At 41.1% G+C, this 18,970-nt stretch overlaps 2 protein-coding genes across 2 annotated transcripts in view; one reads left to right on the forward strand and one right to left on the reverse strand.

Moving 5' to 3' along the window:
- Positions 1-4,927, reverse strand: part of IL2RA (interleukin 2 receptor subunit alpha) — a 49,780-nt gene extending 44,853 nt beyond the window's left edge. Inside the window, exon 1 of the mRNA XM_033100747.1 lies at positions 4,583-4,927. Within this exon, the coding sequence (XP_032956638.1) occupies positions 4,583-4,646 (64 nt within the window). The 5' untranslated portion in view covers positions 4,647-4,927. The remainder of the gene's footprint in view (positions 1-4,582) is intronic.
- Positions 1-18,970, forward strand: part of RBM17 (RNA binding motif protein 17) — a 90,261-nt gene that overhangs the window by 32,990 nt on the left and 38,301 nt on the right. The gene's annotated exons all lie outside the window — the stretch shown is intronic.

The raw sequence follows: 18,970 nt of genomic DNA on the forward strand, positions 1-18,970 counted from the left end.
TTTCTCATCTTGGTAATCCTGATGCGTGAGTGGCTGGATGGATACATATCACTGAGAGTCAATGTAAAGACATTTAGGGAATATTGGACTGGAATTTAAGAGGTCTGGATTCCAGTCCTGGCTTTACCACTTTCCTTGCTTGCCTGGTGTCCTTGGTTTGTCCTTGGTACCCTTTTTCTTGCTCTCTTCTCTAGCAAGGTTGCCCTTACCAAGCCAATTACAGCTCCCTTACTGGGAAGGGTAACTTCCTGTGTCTCATTCTCTCTGTTCATGACTATAGATGTTACGATATCAAATAATATAATCAGAGGTCTTCCCAGGGTTCAAATGTTACCTTTTCAGTGGCTTCCCCTCCCCCAGCCTCAGTCACCTTCCCACACAAATTCTCCTTCCTTTCATGTTTCTCACTGCTGCCCCACATTTGGGGTTGGGGGGCAAACAGTGGATTAAAACCACAAATCCACACTTATATGTGATCTGGGTGCTTTTGGATTTGAAAAGTATGAAAACCACATATCCCTAATTTCATTTCCTGGGAGAGGAAGTAAAAACTAGAGGCTGGAAGGCGGCAGAAGAGAACCAGAATGGATAGGTTGGGAAGAGCCAGAATGCCACCCAGTTCATTTTCCCAGCCAGCATATGCACCCCTCTATGTCATTCCTCAGCGATGGACAGATAGCCTCTATTTGAACATTTTCAGGGATGAAAGTCATAGAACTTTTGGAAGCGATCAGTTGAATTAAGATAGTCTCCTTTTCTCACAGGGAATATTCTGGGATAAAGAGGAGAAAAACAGGTTCCCACTAATGGAAGACCTCTCCTGTGAGAAACAAGGAAATGGTTTCAGGCAACAATTCCTTAAATAAGCAAACACACAAAAGGCCTCACCAACAGTTAGTGGTGTTTTTTGCCTTGACTCTCACAACTGCAACAATTCACACTTGAGGGCAGCGGAGAGGGTTGGAAATAACCTACAATGAGATGTCAATTTTGGTACTTTGACACTCAAAGTTCTCTTAACCCAGACCCTGTTGTGTATGTCTTCAGTTTGGAAACTTTTTTCATCCCAAAGTTCCCCGGTTTGAAAATGCCTTTTAAGCAGAGCTGATTTTAGAATCCTTATCAGAATTCTTACAAGAATCCTTACCAGAATTCTTGACATAGAGTGATAAAACTGGAAGGGGGGAGGTCTCAAAATGATCTCTTTCACCCTTCTCATTTTACAGAGAGAAACAGGCCCAGGGAGGTATAGAAACTTGTCAAAAGCCATACCCATCACATATCTTCTCTTGAGTCCTCCAACAATGTTTGTTAGGAGGTGCCTTGGCTTTCTATCCCTGCAAAGTTCAATTTCCCCCTAACTCTTCTCTCCACTGACCTCAGGTGACAGGTCTCACTTCCTCAGGGCACTGTTTAGTTTTAAGATTTCTACTAATGAACTTGAAATTAACTTGAATGGCCACATGTTGAGGGAAAGCCTGACTTAAGGGTGAGTCTAGAGTCTAGTTATTATAGGAATGACTTCAACAAGAAATTACACAGAAGTATCCAGACTACTCAAGGCTTTAGCCAACAAAGTCTAAGAGTGCTTCTCTTTGAGACAAGTGGGGTCAAAGGATGGGTTGTAGAGCTTATCCACAGTTCTTTACTGCCATCTCTAACTGACCATTACTGAAGTCAATGCTTCCATGCCTCGGTTTCCTCACGTCTAAAATGAAGCATATATACAGGATATAGGCAGCACTGCCTATTTAAGACATGTGGTTTTAAAGAAAGCAGCGACTGTTTCATGCAATGCTCCCCTGCTTATCACAGTCCTGTCTCTCCAAGGTATATCTTAAAGATGAGCAAGCTTACATTGTTACCTTGTGTTAATAACATTTTGGGGTCTAGAGAAATTGAATGATGAAATATGAAGAGTTAAACTTTTTGTGTTTTAATGACAAAGGTGAAGACGGGAAATTCCACTGTGGGCAGTAGTCTTTACAAGAAGGGATAATTAGACCGAAATATCATCTTAATGGGTTTCCGCACTTTGTTTTTCTTTGTTTTGGTTTTGTTTTTTGTTTTTTTGTTTTTTGTTTTTTCTTAGTCTAGGGGTTGAAGATTTGATCATAGAATTCCTAGAATGAAAGAAAGATGATCAAGGCATAGATAAACTCTCAGAATTTCCACAATTCTGAGAAAGGTGCCTTCAATAACGTGCCTTGTTGGCACCATGAGGAGAATTATCTTTTTAATCACATCCCAGAACCTAGTAATATAGAAACTAAAAATACCCAAGTTGATTAATACATCCCCTGTAACCCAGCACAATTTTAAACTCGTGGCTTAGGAAATTTTCAGAATGAAAATCTGCCTTATGAATCAGCTAGAAATTGCATCTGTTGACAGTCTGTTTCATTTCGTTAGAGACCTCTCACCCCTGAGGAATAAAAAGACTCGTGTGTTTCAAGACTGGATTCTTGGAGGAAAAAGTCTGAGACAAGAATTATTTCTTACTCTGGAGGAGTTCCTAAACTGTATGTTGATCCCAGACACTCAGCACATTGCATTCTCTTTGGCATTCTCATTGCATCCTCACTGGCCTCTGGGTTGGACTGTTTCAAGATCCTCACGACAGCTGTGTGTGCACCTAAGCCGTCTCCACTGTGAGCTAGGGGCCTCTCATAGAGCTCTGCCCCGTCTGTAGGGAAAGGAACAGCAAGGCAGAAGCCCTGAGACCTGAGTTTGAGCCCCTGCTCTGTCACTGCCTGTGTGACTTCTGAGTTTTGGGTTCTTCCCCGTCTAGTGGGTTTGTGACATCCACATAGCAAAGCCACTGTGAAGATTAAAATAAGACATATATCTGGCATATCAAAAGTACTCTGGACTTGTAAATGGGAATTTCTATTTTCTAATCGTCTTTTATTGACTACTGAATGAAGTGAAAAAATTTTAACTTGTTATCCAAGGCCTTGGATCATTCATTTGACCTCATCCTACCTTTCCAGTCTTAATGGCCAATATCCTTACATCCCCGTCCAGTGCTGGGGGCCACAGCAGGCCACTTGCTGTTCCCTAGTGCTTTTCTGTGTTTTTGCTCATAAGATCCTCTCAATCTGGAATCTCCACTTATGAAAATTTACTAGTCCCTTGGGCCTCTTCTTGCATGGCACCTTCATGAAGCTTTCTATGATAGCCTTGTGTTCCCATAGATCTTACCACATTCTGATTTGTATTATTGTTGTTATATCTATGACTTTCTTCCTCTTACTAGCTATAAGTCTCCTAAGGATCGAGACTGTCTTATTCATTTTTGTATTTCCTACAGTGCTGAAAAGAGCCAGAGAGATATTGGATAGATTTTTGGAGTGAATGAAAGAGTGCTCATAATACTTCCACTTGCCCCCACTGCCATCAAGACCATTCATATCCTCAGATAAGTCACCGCTTGCTAGCAATAACACAGGTTTACTTGAAATTTCCCAGAGAGAGGCCATGATTAATTCTACAGATGTCTCTGGCCTGGCTTGGACTGACCTCCCACTTGGCAAAGACCCTGCTGAAACAGAAATCACGTTATAAGCTTTCCTAAAATCATGGCCACGTTAGTTCCAAAATGAAGAAATTCCTACACCTGGTTCACTGCACAGCCCAGCACAACTTGGCCACTTCTCCCAAATAGGCAAAATGATCGTGTTTCACTTCTTAACATATCTTTCTGTGGCCATTTAGCATTACTATATACTACAATTAAGGATATGACATTATAGGCTTTGCTATCTTATCTGTCTTCCTGGGTAAGCAAGGGAAGAAGTCATTAGAAAATTCACACTCAATTAGGGTGGTTTGAGGTAGAAGTTGGTGGTTTCTTATTTCTTAAAAAAAAAAAAAACTGTGACAAAACCCCTTTGAAAGGATGAATGAAATTCAAAATTTGCATATATATAAATATCACATACACATACATATAGGACATGCATATATACAAATAAGAACATAAGAAAAAGTAGTGTTCTGAAAGTCAGCGTGCTTATATTTCCAAAATTTCTATAAAGTTGCACATATAAGAAGCGTCCTAGTTATTATTCGCTGAGGCAGTAAAAACCAAAGTATACATCTTTGAAGCTAAACTTTTCTGAGATCTTTAATTATCCCAATGTTTCATATATGAGTTACTGACATCTCAGGCACATGTACCTGGTCTTTGAGAGATTCCCAGCAGAGTTTTAGTATTATCTTAACAGCTGGTAGGTACAGTAGAAAACTAAATCCATTAGAAAATAAAAGAAAATTTCTTGATGAATCTGTTCGTTAGTATCCTGTTAACGTTCAAACGTCAGGCTACTCTATTCTTCCCAGAATAAACTGTCAAAGACTTTGAGTGACAGGAGAGCCCACCAATCCAAGCTCTCTGTATAGACTGGGCACCGTTGAGGCATAAAAGGAGGGCTTTGCGGGTCATGGACAAGAGGTAGAACCCAGGATTCAACCTCCTTCTCTGCACCTTCTACTGAAGTGCCCTCTGTGATTCTGTGGCTGGGGAGGGGTGACATCTGTTAGCCTTCCCAAGACTCTGAGGGCACCCATGACGCCTTACCTTCCAGGCAGTCAGTTACCAAAAAGAGAGTGAAGAATCTCCACATCAGTAAGCTCGGCTCCATCTTCCAGGCACCTGGGATAGGCTGCCTCCTCAGGGGCAGTGAAGAGAAGGTCTTTCTCTTCAGAGTGCTGGGTTTCCTGTCAGCCTCTTGTTAGCATTGTGCTGGAAGGACGGGATGAAACGATCCATCCATCCGGGGTGTCGTCCCCGCTGGCCCCTCCAGTCTCTGTGATACTCAGGACTTGCTTTCTAAAAGCTTTATTCAGCCAGGAAATTGTGCCTAACAGTCTCTTCTCTTGTCTCAAATATAGGAAGTGGTTTTAACCAGGTTTTTTCAAGGTTAATTGCTGAGAGGTGTGGGCTGGAGTGGGTGAGGATTGGATTCCGTTCTTTCTTCAGCCTCACCCAGAACAGGAAAGGGAGATCCCCTGCTGTTGAAGGAAGGTGAGCAAGCACTTCTTGGCAGTGGTCTTATCTAGCGTTTAAACGGACGTCACCGTGAAACTGAGGTCCTCCCCCAGACTTGCAGCTCCCTGAGGAGTCAGCAGGGGCCCCACAAGTGGGGCAGCCTCAGCCATACATGGCAGTTTCCTCCAGCTGTGTGACCAGCGATCCCTTTATAAAGTCTAGTGAGTGTTAAGATGGGGTCTCCAATATTCAGGTATTTGAAGAGGACGCAGCAGACTGCTCCATACCCAGAATTCGTGAATAATCTCCCAAGATTGACAATTGGTACTAGCCATAGTCATTTTACCAGGATGTCCTGAGTTGCTGAATGTGAGTTGTTGTTTTGCAAGATATGTTGTCTCCAGATTTGTCTTTCTTTTAAAGTACCATACTAAAAGGTGGGCTTTGGTTTTAAACTTTGGGCTTTTTGTTTGGCAAAATTAAATTTTGCTTCTGTGTTGAATTCTCAGAGAGCTATCTTCTGATTTTCACAAAATGATTGGCCGTTTTGCTATTTAGAAACTCATGTCCATTAGCAATCATCTTGTTAGAGAAAAATAATAATTTAAAAAATATTAGAACGAAAGCAAAGATGTTGACAAAAGGAAGACCATCTGGACAAGCCAAAGCAGTTCATGGTTCCAATTGTGTTCTCTCTACCCCCGATGTTCTCTCAGAAAGTCAACTAACTCTGAGAAGAGCCTTGGGAATTCTACAAATGAACTAAGAATGGTTTCCATGCCAAGTACCAGAGTTTGCAGAGAAAAATAGTGAGCTGACCTCTTTCTCAGAGTGGGATGTTTATCCAAATGTGAAAAGATTGTCTTTTAAGATTCCAGAGCAAGCTTGACCTCATTTCTAGAAACATTTTCAGCTGTACGGAGGAGTGCAGCAATTCCTGTGGTCCCCAGGGTCTGTTCTAGTTAGTAAGTTGGAGAGTTTGTTAGCTATGGTTAGCATCATATAGTCTTGAAACAAACTGACAGAAAAATTGGAAGTACAGTACAACTAACTTTTCCTTCAAACCATTTAAGAATAGTTGCCAACATGAGGTTTCTTATTTCCTATGAACAAGGACTTTCTCCAACATCACTACGCTCGTCAACATCAGGACATGACATTGATGCATTCCCACCATTCAATCCTCAGACCCAAGTTTCTCTAGTTGTCTCATCAGTGTCCTTCACAGCGAAAGGATCCTGTTCAGGACCCCTTGTTCCATGTCGTTGTCATGTGTCTTTCGCAGGTCCTTTGTCTTTTTTTTATTTCATGACCTGACACCTTTGAGGAACACAGGCGAATTATTTTGTAGTTTGGATTTCTTTATTGTTTCCTCACGGTTAGATTCAGGGTTTGCATCTTTGGCGGGAATAGCACAAAGGTGGTGCTGCGTTCTTCCTATCGCACCCTTGTATCCCGTTACGGATGACAATCTCTCCGATCACTTGATTAAAGAGGCATCTCTGCCAGGTGCTCCAACTTCAAAGTCACTGTTTTCCTGTTTCTAATAAATGTGTTGTGATACGATGTTAATATCCCATTACACATCAAACTTGCAATTTAGTCATTGACTTGTGTCTATATGGACTCATGATTTTCTGTTTCATTCAATGAGTTCTAATCTATTATTGTCATTTACTTCAATGCCCAGATTGTCTCCTATGTTTCCATTGGGAATCCATTCAGACTGGCTTCTGAGTCCTTTTGATATGTCCTCATTATTCTTTGAGTACCTCCTTGCTGTGGGGGCATAAAAATATTTTCCTGACTCATGTTGTTCTTTCTCTGTCAATCCCTGGAATCAGCCATGTAGCCAAAAAGCCCCAATTCCTTTAGAGGAAAATAGTCTTAGAAGCCACGATGTGCTCATTGCTATTGGGCTGGCACTATTCCCAGGCTCTCCCAATGGACAGAGCTAGGGAATAAATGTGTGTGTGTGTGTGTGTGTGTGTGTGTGTGTGTGTGTGTGTGTATGTATGTATGCGGCACCCCCCCCCCCACACACACACACACCTTTGTATCTATATTTCTATGTCCACCTACACATATGGAAAACCACAAGTTTACACTGATCCATCCCAACATCCCAATTCCAACCTAACACCATAGGGCTAAAATCTCATTTTGTCTTTTCCTGTATTTGTAACTCCCTTCCCTGACTGTGGGAGATTTGCTTTTCATTATCCCTCGCCTATTTACTTTTTCACCAGTCCCCTTGTATGTGCCCAGTCTTTCATCTTTCCCTCCACCCCCTTTCTCACAGGGCACCTTCTTCTCCCTGCACAGGCTATGAATCCCCATTCTGAGCCAACCCCCAGACTCTGAGGAAATGGCCTCCTCATCCTGGTCAGGCTCTGACACCCCTCACCAATCTAGCACCCATGCTCCCATGGATGTCATTCTGACCCTGCTTGGGTGTTGCAAGCTCATGCTGGGTTATGCCTCTTGGGGACGACCCCCTCCACTTGCTTGGTTCTGACACCCCTTGCTACCAGCTCCATGTGTGAACCCCCTCCCCGCTCCACCTGGACTTAGATAGCCCTTGTGTATCTGCCTGTCTTTGTGGCCCCCATTTCAACCTGATCAAATTCTGACTTCCTCCACTGGACTGCTCCCTTTGGGTTCCCCTGTTCCACTCTGTTTGGACCCTGACTCCTCATTCTAGATCGTCTCCCCATGGTGACACCCTTCTCACCCCCTTGGGCTGTGACCCCCCACTCTGGGTTACTGTGTTACCTTCCACTGACACCACAGTTGCCTCCCTAGCTTTAGGACCGAATTGTTCAGAAATGGAAGGAGAAGAGGAAGGCTCGTGGCCACTATTCAAGAGTAAGGCGGTAAAAGGAAAATGAGGCCAAAATGTGAAATCCAGACAACCTTAGAGAATGAGCACAGATGTACTAAAGAAGCAAACAAAGCCACAATGACTTCCAAGCCTTTTAAAACTCTAGAACATCTTAGGAATTAATATTTCTTGTTGGAAAGTAATAATTACCTAAAGTTCATTAATATCTTCAGTTTTATATCAGTTTCTTTTTCTTCTATGAAGTTAAACTAAAATTAAATTTAGTGTTATGTATTTACAAATTTTTTGAGGATCAAAGAAATATTAACCAGGACTCATAAGGTATACTTATGGATTAAAGTAGACAGCAAAAATTAATCTCACATATTAATTCATTGCTATATAAAACAATCAAAATTTGAATCATAATTTTTTTTACTTTAGAATAGAACTTCCCCCAACCCGTCCTCATAATAGTTAGAAGAGCCAAATCCATTTTATTTTATTAGTAACAAAGTAACAAAATATTAGCAAAATAGAGTAAATATTTTATTTTACACTTTTATTATTAAAAACTAAATACAAGTCATTAAAATGAAAATAGTGATTTTGGGGGGGTCTTTTTAATCAAACAACTATAATTTTTATGAAGAGTGTTGCTAAGTTAGAGCCCCATATCAGAGGCCACATTTGACAATTCTTACATCCTATCCTGCACTGGTATATTGGGGAAACAGGAGGAACATAGAAATTTCACACTGCTCCAAAAAATCACCAGTTGGTTTACCATGGGAAGCTCACTTCTCCATTTTTAAGAAATTTCAGGTTGGATTTTTTTCATTTTTTTCTTTGAATGTTAGGACTCGTTGCTCATTTACATCCGTCCCGGTTGAAACACCATGTAAAAGACTTTTAGTCACACAGCGAAGTCAACATGATTGTGTGGTGTAAATATTGGGTATTCATCAAACTGAATAATGATCATAAACACGTGATGAAATGAAAACTCAAGTTATGTGACAGAGACCAGAGACCGACAAACCAACAACCACCTATGATGGTGTGATTGAGATTACCAGTAGTCCACCAAAAAAAGTCATTCTTCCCTTCTTCTTGGGCAAAGGAACAGAATACATTCCCCAGCCTCCCGTAGCTAAGTGTGGTTCTGTGATGAAGGTCTTGCCAAGAAATGTTAAAAAACGGAAGTGATGTTTAGCTCTTCTGTCTCATTTGTTTAGCTGGAAACCCTGGCATTTCTTCTTTCCTGATGGCTGGAACGCTATGATGAAGGGATTCTTGGAAGCTGGGTGTTGAAAATGGTAGCAACGTGCCTGCCTGGGTTCCTGAGTTTCTGGAGCGCAGATACCTATGACCTGGAAACTGTACCTCAAATTGCTGTGTAAGAAAACAGTAAACTTTTTTGCGTGTTAAGCCACATTATTGTTTGGTCTTTTGTTACAGCAGCTTGGCTTACCCTAACTAATATAATTAGTCTTAGTGGACAGATGAAACATCATATGTTCCTGTATCAGTGATCTCCCATGGAAGAACAGGCTCGCTTAGGAATGGCTCAACAAATCTCAATCACATAAAAACAGCCATAATAATATAATAGCTTCAGTCCGATGCATCATAAGTGGAAAAAAACCCACCATTTTTTTTGAGCTTCTAATAAAAAATGTTTTACCCTATCTTTACAAAATATAAGGGTTCTGCCATTTTGCTTTAATCAATAAATGTAGCTAAGTGATTCAATTGCTTCACATGTTGTTGTTCAAGGTTTCTTCCAAGTACTATTTTTAAGTTTCCAATAAAAATTATGTTGATATTTGAGCCAAGATACTGCCTGACATTCAAGGAGCTAAGCAACACCTAGGGCTAGTGGTAGACCCTTCCTCTTCTCCTTCCAGTTCTGAACAATTCGGTCCTAAAGCAGAACAAATAACTTTAATATTTAATTGATTATAATTCTAAAATATTTATATTAATGAAAAAAATTTAAATACCATATCACAAAGCCCCCCCAAAAAAAATTTTTCTGACAAAAATAGAGGATCAATTCTTGGTACTAAGATGGACTAATGTAAAACAAATAACTTAGTTGACTTTTACAGTTTGCACTGAGCTGAACTTTCAGTCTCAGTTCTCAGTCCTTATTGACCTTGATCTTTCTAGTTGGTATTTGACTGTGTCATGCGGAGACAAGATGGAAGGCGAGGAGAAGAAAGTAGATCTATTTTGTCCTGAACTGTATAAAATCTTATCCTGAATATATATATATGATAAATATATTATACCAGGGATGCCAAAAAATAAAATGAATACAAGTGGACACTGGTCAACGTTACTCAAGCAGTAGTTCACCACAATCAAAAGAGTCTGGACACTGATGGTAACCACTTTGAGCACCTCTTGTAATTGCAGAAGTCAAACGTGACTTGTATTCATCTTTGTCATCGGTATATTTTATTACAATTTTAATACAATTTTCCTTTCTTAAAAGGTGTATACATTTTTGGCACTATATATATATATATATATATATATATATATATATATATATATTAGTATATCTATATCTATAGCTTACGTCTATACTGATATATATATCAAAGCTGCTGCCCTTAATGAATTTACAGTTGAGAAGGAAAGACACTTGAATATCACTTCCTCCAGGAGGTCTTTTCTAATCCTTTATATTCACTCTATCATAGCATATGACACACTGCATTGTAACTCACTATTTATGTGCCTTTTCTTCCTCTAGCCTGGTGGTTAATCTTTTGAGGGGTTAACAACCATTTTGAGGATCTGATGGAGTCTGTGGTTTCTTCCCTTGGAAAAAAATGTACACCAGCACATACCAAGTATGTTGGCAGGCTGTCTCAGAAGAGGTATTGAGCACTTTGAACTCCAAGCATCTGAGGACCACAGATTAAATACTCCGTGCCAAACTGTGGGCCTTCAGAGGGCAGGCCTACACCCAATATATTTTTGAACTAATATCACCTAACACAGTGCATAATACATGTGGGTGTCCAAATGCTATTTGTTAAGATACATATGCATAAAAATATAATAGAACTGAGCAGCTTCTAGCATACATTAAAGTAATTTCAGACAAATTATTTATGAGCACATGTCAAAGTTTTCTTGCAAACCTCTGACAAGGAGGTACTTTCCAGGAAATCTAATTCAAAGACTTCTTTCCTGGTAGATACGTATTTTTCTTAGGAAGAAAGAGTAGCTAGATAACATTGATAGATTAGGTTCAAGAAAGGAACATTTGGGTAAAGGTAACTAAGTTCCTCACAGGACAGATGATCAACTGTACAAGCTGAGTCTATGTTTATCAGGAAGCTGCTCAACTCTACTATTAGAAATGCTTGGTACTTCCCAGAAGAAACTGGTCTTCACATCGACAACAAATTTCTAACACAGGCTGCCTTCTCTCTGGCTTGAGACAATTTTCTAACAGTAAAAAATTGACAAACACTAATGATCATTATAAGGAGAGCAATAGAAATTCTGAAAGAGAAAAGTTTACCAGGTTGATACGCTCAGGAAAGGTCTAGGAACTGTCCTGGAAGGGTGGGTGTAGCCTTGGTAGGTGGATACCGTGCTAGCACGGCATGGTCTATGGTCGACCAGAAGTGGAGTTGTGCATACAAGGAGTGGAAGCTAAGGGTAAAACGTCAGGTGGGTTTAAAGGGGGGTGAAACTTGAAGGACAGAATAAGATGTTTGGACTTTAGACACTGAAGATGTCTAAACAGAGGCAAGATATAATCCAACTGACATCATAATTAGCCTGAGCTGGTACAGTGTGCAGGAGAGAGGAAAGGTGCAGGGTAGATTGAATGCATAGAGATGCTAAAATGCTCTCCAGGAATGAAATAGTAAGGCTCTGAATGAGGTGATGTAAATGGGAGTGGCAAGGAGGACTGATGGCAGAATGCGATATCTTGCAAAGGAAAAATGCAGTTTTTTTAACACCTGGTATATAGAGAATGGAATTTGTGAGCTTTGGCAGAGGTAAAATTCACTGTTTGGAGTTTCATCTTTTCCTTGCCTTGAACACTCCCTGGTGAAGATGGTAGTAAACAAAATGAAGAGAGCAGCAGAGGAAATCGAAGAAGACAACAAAGGATTAAATCCAGGTGCATGAGGCTGAGGTTAGGTGAATGGCAGAAAGGTGGTACCATTAACAGAAAGGAGTTAGTTGTTCACTTTTGGTTGTTCTCTCATTCCCACTCAATTGGATGGTCCTTGGAGACAGGAACTTTATTTTTGGCGTTTATCATCCAGACTGTGCTAAACCTTGGTTCCCCAATCTCTCCCTATACTCCACTAATGAATAGTTAGCTTGTAACAGAAACTTTCTATTTATCAGAGTCTCGATGGGGGAAAGGAGGGGAAAGGAGTAGCAGGCAAAAGGGGAAGAGGTAGTGAGAAATGAATCACCATCTTCCACTTGCATCGTTACAGCTTGTCAGTGGTAATGTCGATAACGCCTCTGGTCCCAAGTGGCACAGATTCTCCTCTGAAAGGAAGACAGAAGAAATGGATTATGATGATTGAATGCAGAAATAAAAAGTAAGGGGAAAGGATGGGCTAAGGAAGAAAGAGATAAGAAAGAAAGAGGTGAACACAGTGAGAGATGGTGAGTCCCACTTGATGATGGGGTACCATGCTTGCTAACTGCTGATCGATGAGGAGGGTGTCAAACTGGAGACTACAGATTGCTAAGATGAGCTCTATGTTGAATCCACTTATTACTGTTTTCAGGTATTAACACACTAGGTCTCCAAGACATGGTTGATAAGTTGGGCTTGAGTATGCACATTAGAGATGCCAAGAGTGAGGAAAATTGCTCTACAGAAAAAAAAAGAAATGTTGGATGGCCGATGGAGAAGTAGCATTGAGTGAGAAGAGGTTAGGACAGAGTGAAAAACTAGGGGGAACTTTGGGGAAAAAACAAAGATCGTGAAAGAGATATTCCAAAATCACTGGAAGATAATAGTTTGCAATTTGCTTTGCAGTGTTAACCCTTTTCCCCAACATTCCACAAAATCTTGACTTTGTTCATGACTTCTGGAGTTGAATTAGCTTTGAGAGTGTGTTAAAATGCTGAGCACAGCTTTCTCTGTGAAATAGGGTCGAGAGGAAAGCCTATGCAGCTCAGGAATCATGTGATTTCCTTTTTTTTTTTTTTTGGCAGAATTTTATGGTTTTATTGAATACAATGTGCACACAAGCTGTCTATTCATTTCCTTCGCTGTGCAGCTGGCACTGGGACTGGTGACGATAGCCAGCTGGGCTGCTCTTCTTGTTCTTTGAGGAGACCTGTGACAGTCTTAGCACCATAAGACTCGTTGCCCATCAGCAGCAGTTCAAGTTCCTTGACGTTGTGGACCAGGAGCTCCTGAAAGCCTCTGAGCAGCACATGTTTTGTTTCTTGTTACTCCCATAACCAATATTGGGCATCACTATCTGGCCCTTGAATCTTTGCGCACCCTATTGTCAGTGCCTCTGGGTTTCCGCCAGTTACACTTACTTTTGACATATCGGTCTGACTGGTGCGACATGAACTTCCTCGTCCTCTTTGTGATGATCTTTGGCTTCAGGGCAGCCGTGATGCCTAGCGGGAGATGGCTGCCACCTTTGTAGGCAGCACCGAGGAAGAGGGATCCTGTGGTTTCTTTCCTTTTCTTCCCTGCTGCTGTCTTCTTTACCATTTCATTGTTTACTAGCATCTTCACCAGGGAAGTTGAAGGAAGGGAAAGGTGAAACTCGGAAAAAGAATTTCACTTCTGTCAAGTAATCCATCAACAAATGTTGACTGAACACCTACAATTGAGGCATTACTCTAGGATATTAGGGAGATCTAAGAACTTAAGACATGTCCTGCTCTGAGGATGCTCCCAGTCTACTCAATGAGGAAAAGAGATGGGCCCTTGACAAGGGAAATGATGGCTGGGTTTTGCATGGATCCTTTAAACACTCAGCCCTGCCTTACCCAGTTGTACCACATAAAAGCAGCCTTGCTCTCTCATCTCACACTCTACTTTCTCTAGCAAAATGATGTGCTGAGCTGTGTTTTCAGAGTCACAATCCAAAAGAAGAGAACTCGTTGCTATCTTGGAGAGGTAGCAGGGTAATGACCAGAGGTGGTGCTCAGAGCCTGTCGTTTACATAGCTGATGTTCAGTCCGGTAAGAGCTTTTCCCAGACCAGTGGTGTCCCAGGCCTTTCTGACCTTTAGCTTTTAAATATGGGCCTGAAATCTCCATTTAAGTTCACATAATTTACCTTCTTTATAGTTCATGCACTCTTAGATGCATCCTTTAGTATATAATTCAATTGAATGAGGACAGATTAAGGAATAAGGCATTCGGCCCACGGTCTGGAGATGCAAAGACAAATAAAAACAGGGTTCCTGCTCTCAAGGAGGCAACAATCTAATGATGGGGGTGGGGGAGCAGAAAAGTCCCCAACTAGCTGCAAACCACATGTCAAATTGATAATCCCCCCAACAGCAAATCAACCAATGAAGAGAAGTGGAGCATGGAGGTCTGCAGTGCACATCTGTGGTGGAGGGATGGACCGTATCTGCCATGATTGATGCCTTCCACCATTGACAGAAGGGTACTACTACTACTTGAGATTTTGGCCTGTTGGTGCTATGCAAGCAGTCTTATTTCTCTCAAATTGGTGTTGAGAGTATGCTGCTGCTAATTCTACGAAATGTACAGGTGCATCCTGTTATTGTGACACTGAGTTGAATTTCTACAGCTTGTAATTTCCACCCAGTTTTGCTACATGGGGCACAGGGGCACTGTGGAAAACCAAACTCCACGGTGAATCACATCACTCTCCCCTACTCACATGTCTGCTCCCAAGGAACTGCTTGACTGGTGTGAACTGCCATGCCTATAAAACACTGGGAGAGAAGAGTTGGCTCGTATGAATCAAAAACAAACACCGCCGTCTCTGACAGTGGAAAATTGACTTTGCTGTCATTTTGCAGCTTATGATGACTATTCCTGTTGGATCTCACAGAGATTGTCAAAAAGTCAGATTCCTTTCCTGCTTTCTATTTGAGAGCAGGATGTGTGTGCTGGATGCATATCAGCAAAAGCTCCCCTGCCTCTTCCATTGTGACTCTAGTTTAGGAATGGATACTAATAAATTTTGTCTTTCGAACCAGCACTGATCAATTACCCCGGCTGCCTAGGCAGGTCCTGGGGCTCCATCTCAGTGGGCTCTAGGTATCCGGAGACGGCGTGTAGGCATGCCTGGTTCATTTTTTGTCTAGACGTCTACTTAGCTTTCCAGGTGGCTTCCCCAACTCAGATGTATCTCCCCACACGTCCATCATTCTTACACATTGCTTCAAGTTTAATCTTCCTGAAGAACACTGTCATTTTTTCCCTTCCCTTATCCAAAACTTAGAGTCTTAAGAATATCCGTAATGTCCTTGAAATTAAGCCCCGATTCCGTAGCCTGGCACTCAAGATCCTTCATAGTTTGCCCTAGCCTATCTTGTCAACATGAATTCTCCACTATTCTCCTTCATGCTGTCTTTGCTACAGGAAAACAACAAAACAAACAAACAAAATCATCAACTATTCACTAATCCCCCAACCTGAACTCCTCTTTTCTTGGTTGTCTCTGCCAAACCCATAAGTCCAAATCTAACTCATCCTTTAAGGTCCAGCTCGAATGCCACATCCTAAAAGAAACCTCACCTTATCCCTCCATGTGGAAGTGTCCTCTCTCCTCCGCATCTCAGTAATGCCGGTAAAAATCACTAGCATTGATTAAACATATACTACATGGCAGGCACTGCGCTAAGCATTTCATGTATTAGCTCATTGACTTCTCACAGCAATTGCATGAGGTCACTGTACTATCCCAATGTCCATTTTACACATGAAGACTTCAAGTCTCGTTGTGGTTGTGTAATGCCCACACTCACACAATTATTTAGGAGTGGTGTCATGTTGAGATCTCAGGTCTATCTACCTCTTAAACCATGCCACTATTCCATCACATTCGGCATTTTAAAATTTATAACTGTATTATAGGTCTCTGGAGACATAACTGATCATTCCAACTAGACTCTACGTGTATTCAGAGGCAGGAAATGCCTCTAAATCACCTTTTGATGCCCAGTGCCTCGTGCAGTTCCTTGCATATAATCAACACACAGCAAGTCTCTGTTGAAGGAATGATGGCATGGAGAACCCTTTAAGAGTTCTGGTCTGGGGACACAAGATTAATATGGTATCAGCCTCAGCTGGTTTTCATCAGGCTTTTTCTTCATGGAATTGCATCTGAGGAGAAGTCATTTAATTGGGGTATATCTGAGTCCACAATGCTGCAATATTTTGTAACGGGTTTATTGTACTCACACCTTCTGTTTCAGCAGACACGATGGTCAATATTCTCAATCGTGAATCCAGAGAATTGGATGCAATTAGCCAGCTGATGTAAGATTCTTTCTTTTAGGAACAGAGCGTGTTCTCTTTGGGTCTGTACTTGCCTCTCCTTAAGGGCTGGTTAAACTGAGCTGGGTAGCCTTGTCTTCTGAGGGTGTGGACCAAAGGAGGGTAAGGAGGAAAGAGGATAACATTTTTCTTATTTAGGTTTTGAGCAACTTTGCCCCTCCATAAAAACTCACAGCTTTCCCCACAATTCTTTCCAGCAACTTCTAGTTTCAGAGCTTGAGAAAACGAAATGAAACACAACAAAAATAAATAAACAAACAGAAACAAAACAGGGAATTTCTGGGTAATGGAGCCAGAGGAGTATTTCATAACAGGGAAACTTTTTTTTTTACGACACCCGGAGGATTAAAATAGAACAAAGGAGGAGCCTGTCTGAAGAAACTAGAAGTGACAGAGTGACATTAGCAAGTGGTTAAATTCATGGAATCCAAGTTCATCAGTCATGGCCAGATGGCATATTAACAATACCTTGAATTGATGAAATTTATTTTTTTCTGAGAAGTTCGAAACTTTGTTTGAGTTACCTCATTTTTTTCTCCCCAAACTACTGTGAAATATTCTGTTTCTGATTTGATAAGTGAAGAGATTGAGATCTGTTGAGACTAGGTTAATTTCATCCATGGTGGAGACAAGACTAATTTCTAACTTTCTCACTTACCTTTTACCGAAAAACTCACATTTCTCCTCTTATGACCTATATTTCCCCACATTGGTGACTCATCTATTTTGTACAAAGAGGGGAATTATTCGTTTTCTACTGAGTTCATGTTTGATGTTCTGTTAGCACTACTATTTATTGAGTACCTACTACGTGCCAGCCACTTTGCACGGGCATTATATTCAGAACAAAACAGACAAAACCCTTGCCATTATTATGGTACTTAAGTTCTGGTGCAGCAGACAGACCATAAGCAAATGAGCAAATGAGCAAAGGAATATATAGTGTAATGTTCCATAGGGAGAAGTGTTACAAAGGAAAATAATGCAGGTAAGTAAAACATACCAGGGGTAGGGGTGAAAAGGATGCTTTGTTAGGTTGAGAGGTCAAGAAAAAGCCCCTTTGAGAAGGTGACTGACATTCAGCCAGAGACCCACGTGAAGTGAGAGAACAAGACACGTAGTTATTTGGGGGAAAGAGCATCCCTGTGGCACAAATGAGCTCAATGTCTTAGGACCCACAAGCAGGCCGGTGTGAGTGGATGAACCAGAAGACAGAGGGAAGAGATGCAGGGGAAGAAAGCAATCAGGTTATTGCATTTACCTAAATGAGATGTTGGTGGCTTGGTCTCAGGGGATAGCAGTGAAGATGGAGAGAAATGCCCACTTTGGGGGTCTGCTTTAAAAGTAGAGCCCAAAGAGCTTGCTTGATTGGTTGGTTGAGGAATGTAAGGAAAATAGAAAAGAGAGTGACTGAGGTCTTTGGCTTGAGTCCTCAGTGAAAGATGTCCCCAAGATGAGGGAGGTGAAGAGGAATTGGTGTAGGGTTATGATGGAGACGTGGAATCTCTGTTTGGAAAAGAGTTCTGTTTTGGAAAAAGTCGAGAACCCTATGACTTCACTGATATGTGGGATATAAAACTGAAAGCAACAAACAAGACAAACAAACAAACAAACAAATACTCATAGACACAAACAATAGTTTTGTGGTTACCAGAAGGTGAGGGGGGAGGGAGGTAGTAGATGAGGGTAAAGAGGATCCAATATACGGTGATGGAAGGAGAACTGACTCTGGGTGGTGAGCACACAATGTGATATACAGATGATGTATTACAGAATTGTACATCTGATAATTTATGTAGTTTTGTTGACCACTTGAGAGAGTGGTACAGAGGTTTCCCATATGCCCCGCCCCCACACACTTGCAGCCTCCTCCACTGTCAGCATCCCCCACCAGATGGGACATTTGTGACAAGTGATGACCCTACACTGACATGACATCACTATCACTCAGAGTCCGTAATTGACATTAGGGACACTTGGTGCTGTCCATTCTATGGGTTTGGAAAAATGACATGTATTCACCATTAGAATATCATATATAGTAGTGTCACTGCCCTAAAAATCCTACTTATCTCTCCCTCCCACCCCCCAACTCCTGTAATTAGTAAGGGTTTTTTTAAAAAAATATTTTGTTTGTTTTTTAAGAGAGAGATAGGACAAAAACAAGTGTTATTATTATTATTACTATTACTATTATTATTATTATTATTACAGGCACAAAGTTTTTGAGTAAGAGAAAGGCCGGAAGATTTGGCACATAGAAGAACCAGCCTGAGATCCCAGCAGACAGTCCTTCTAGTATAATTGGGGAAGGTAGTGAGTCATAGGTCATAAGTAGATCTGCTGGTAAATGTCGTGGGAAGTGAGATGAATCTCTTTTGATTGCTTTATTTCCTCAGTGAAATGAGAAGCAGGGTCATCATCTGAGGGAAAGGGGTGGGGGACAAGTGTTATTAGATGAGAGGTCTCATGCAACACATTTTATTAACTATTATGTGCCACTCACCATTTTTGGACCTTAGGGAAACAGCAGTGAACAAAATCATGTCCTTCTTTTCACAGAATTTATGTTCTAGTAGATTTGAGAAGGTATGAGAGTAAGTATTAGTTTTGGTGCAGTAAAGAATGACTCCAAAGTTTCA

The sequence above is a fragment of the Rhinolophus ferrumequinum genome (genome assembly GCF_004115265.2).
Source record: "Rhinolophus ferrumequinum isolate MPI-CBG mRhiFer1 chromosome 5 unlocalized genomic scaffold, mRhiFer1_v1.p scaffold_110_arrow_ctg1, whole genome shotgun sequence".
NCBI classification, from domain to species: Eukaryota; Metazoa; Chordata; class Mammalia; order Chiroptera; family Rhinolophidae; genus Rhinolophus; species Rhinolophus ferrumequinum.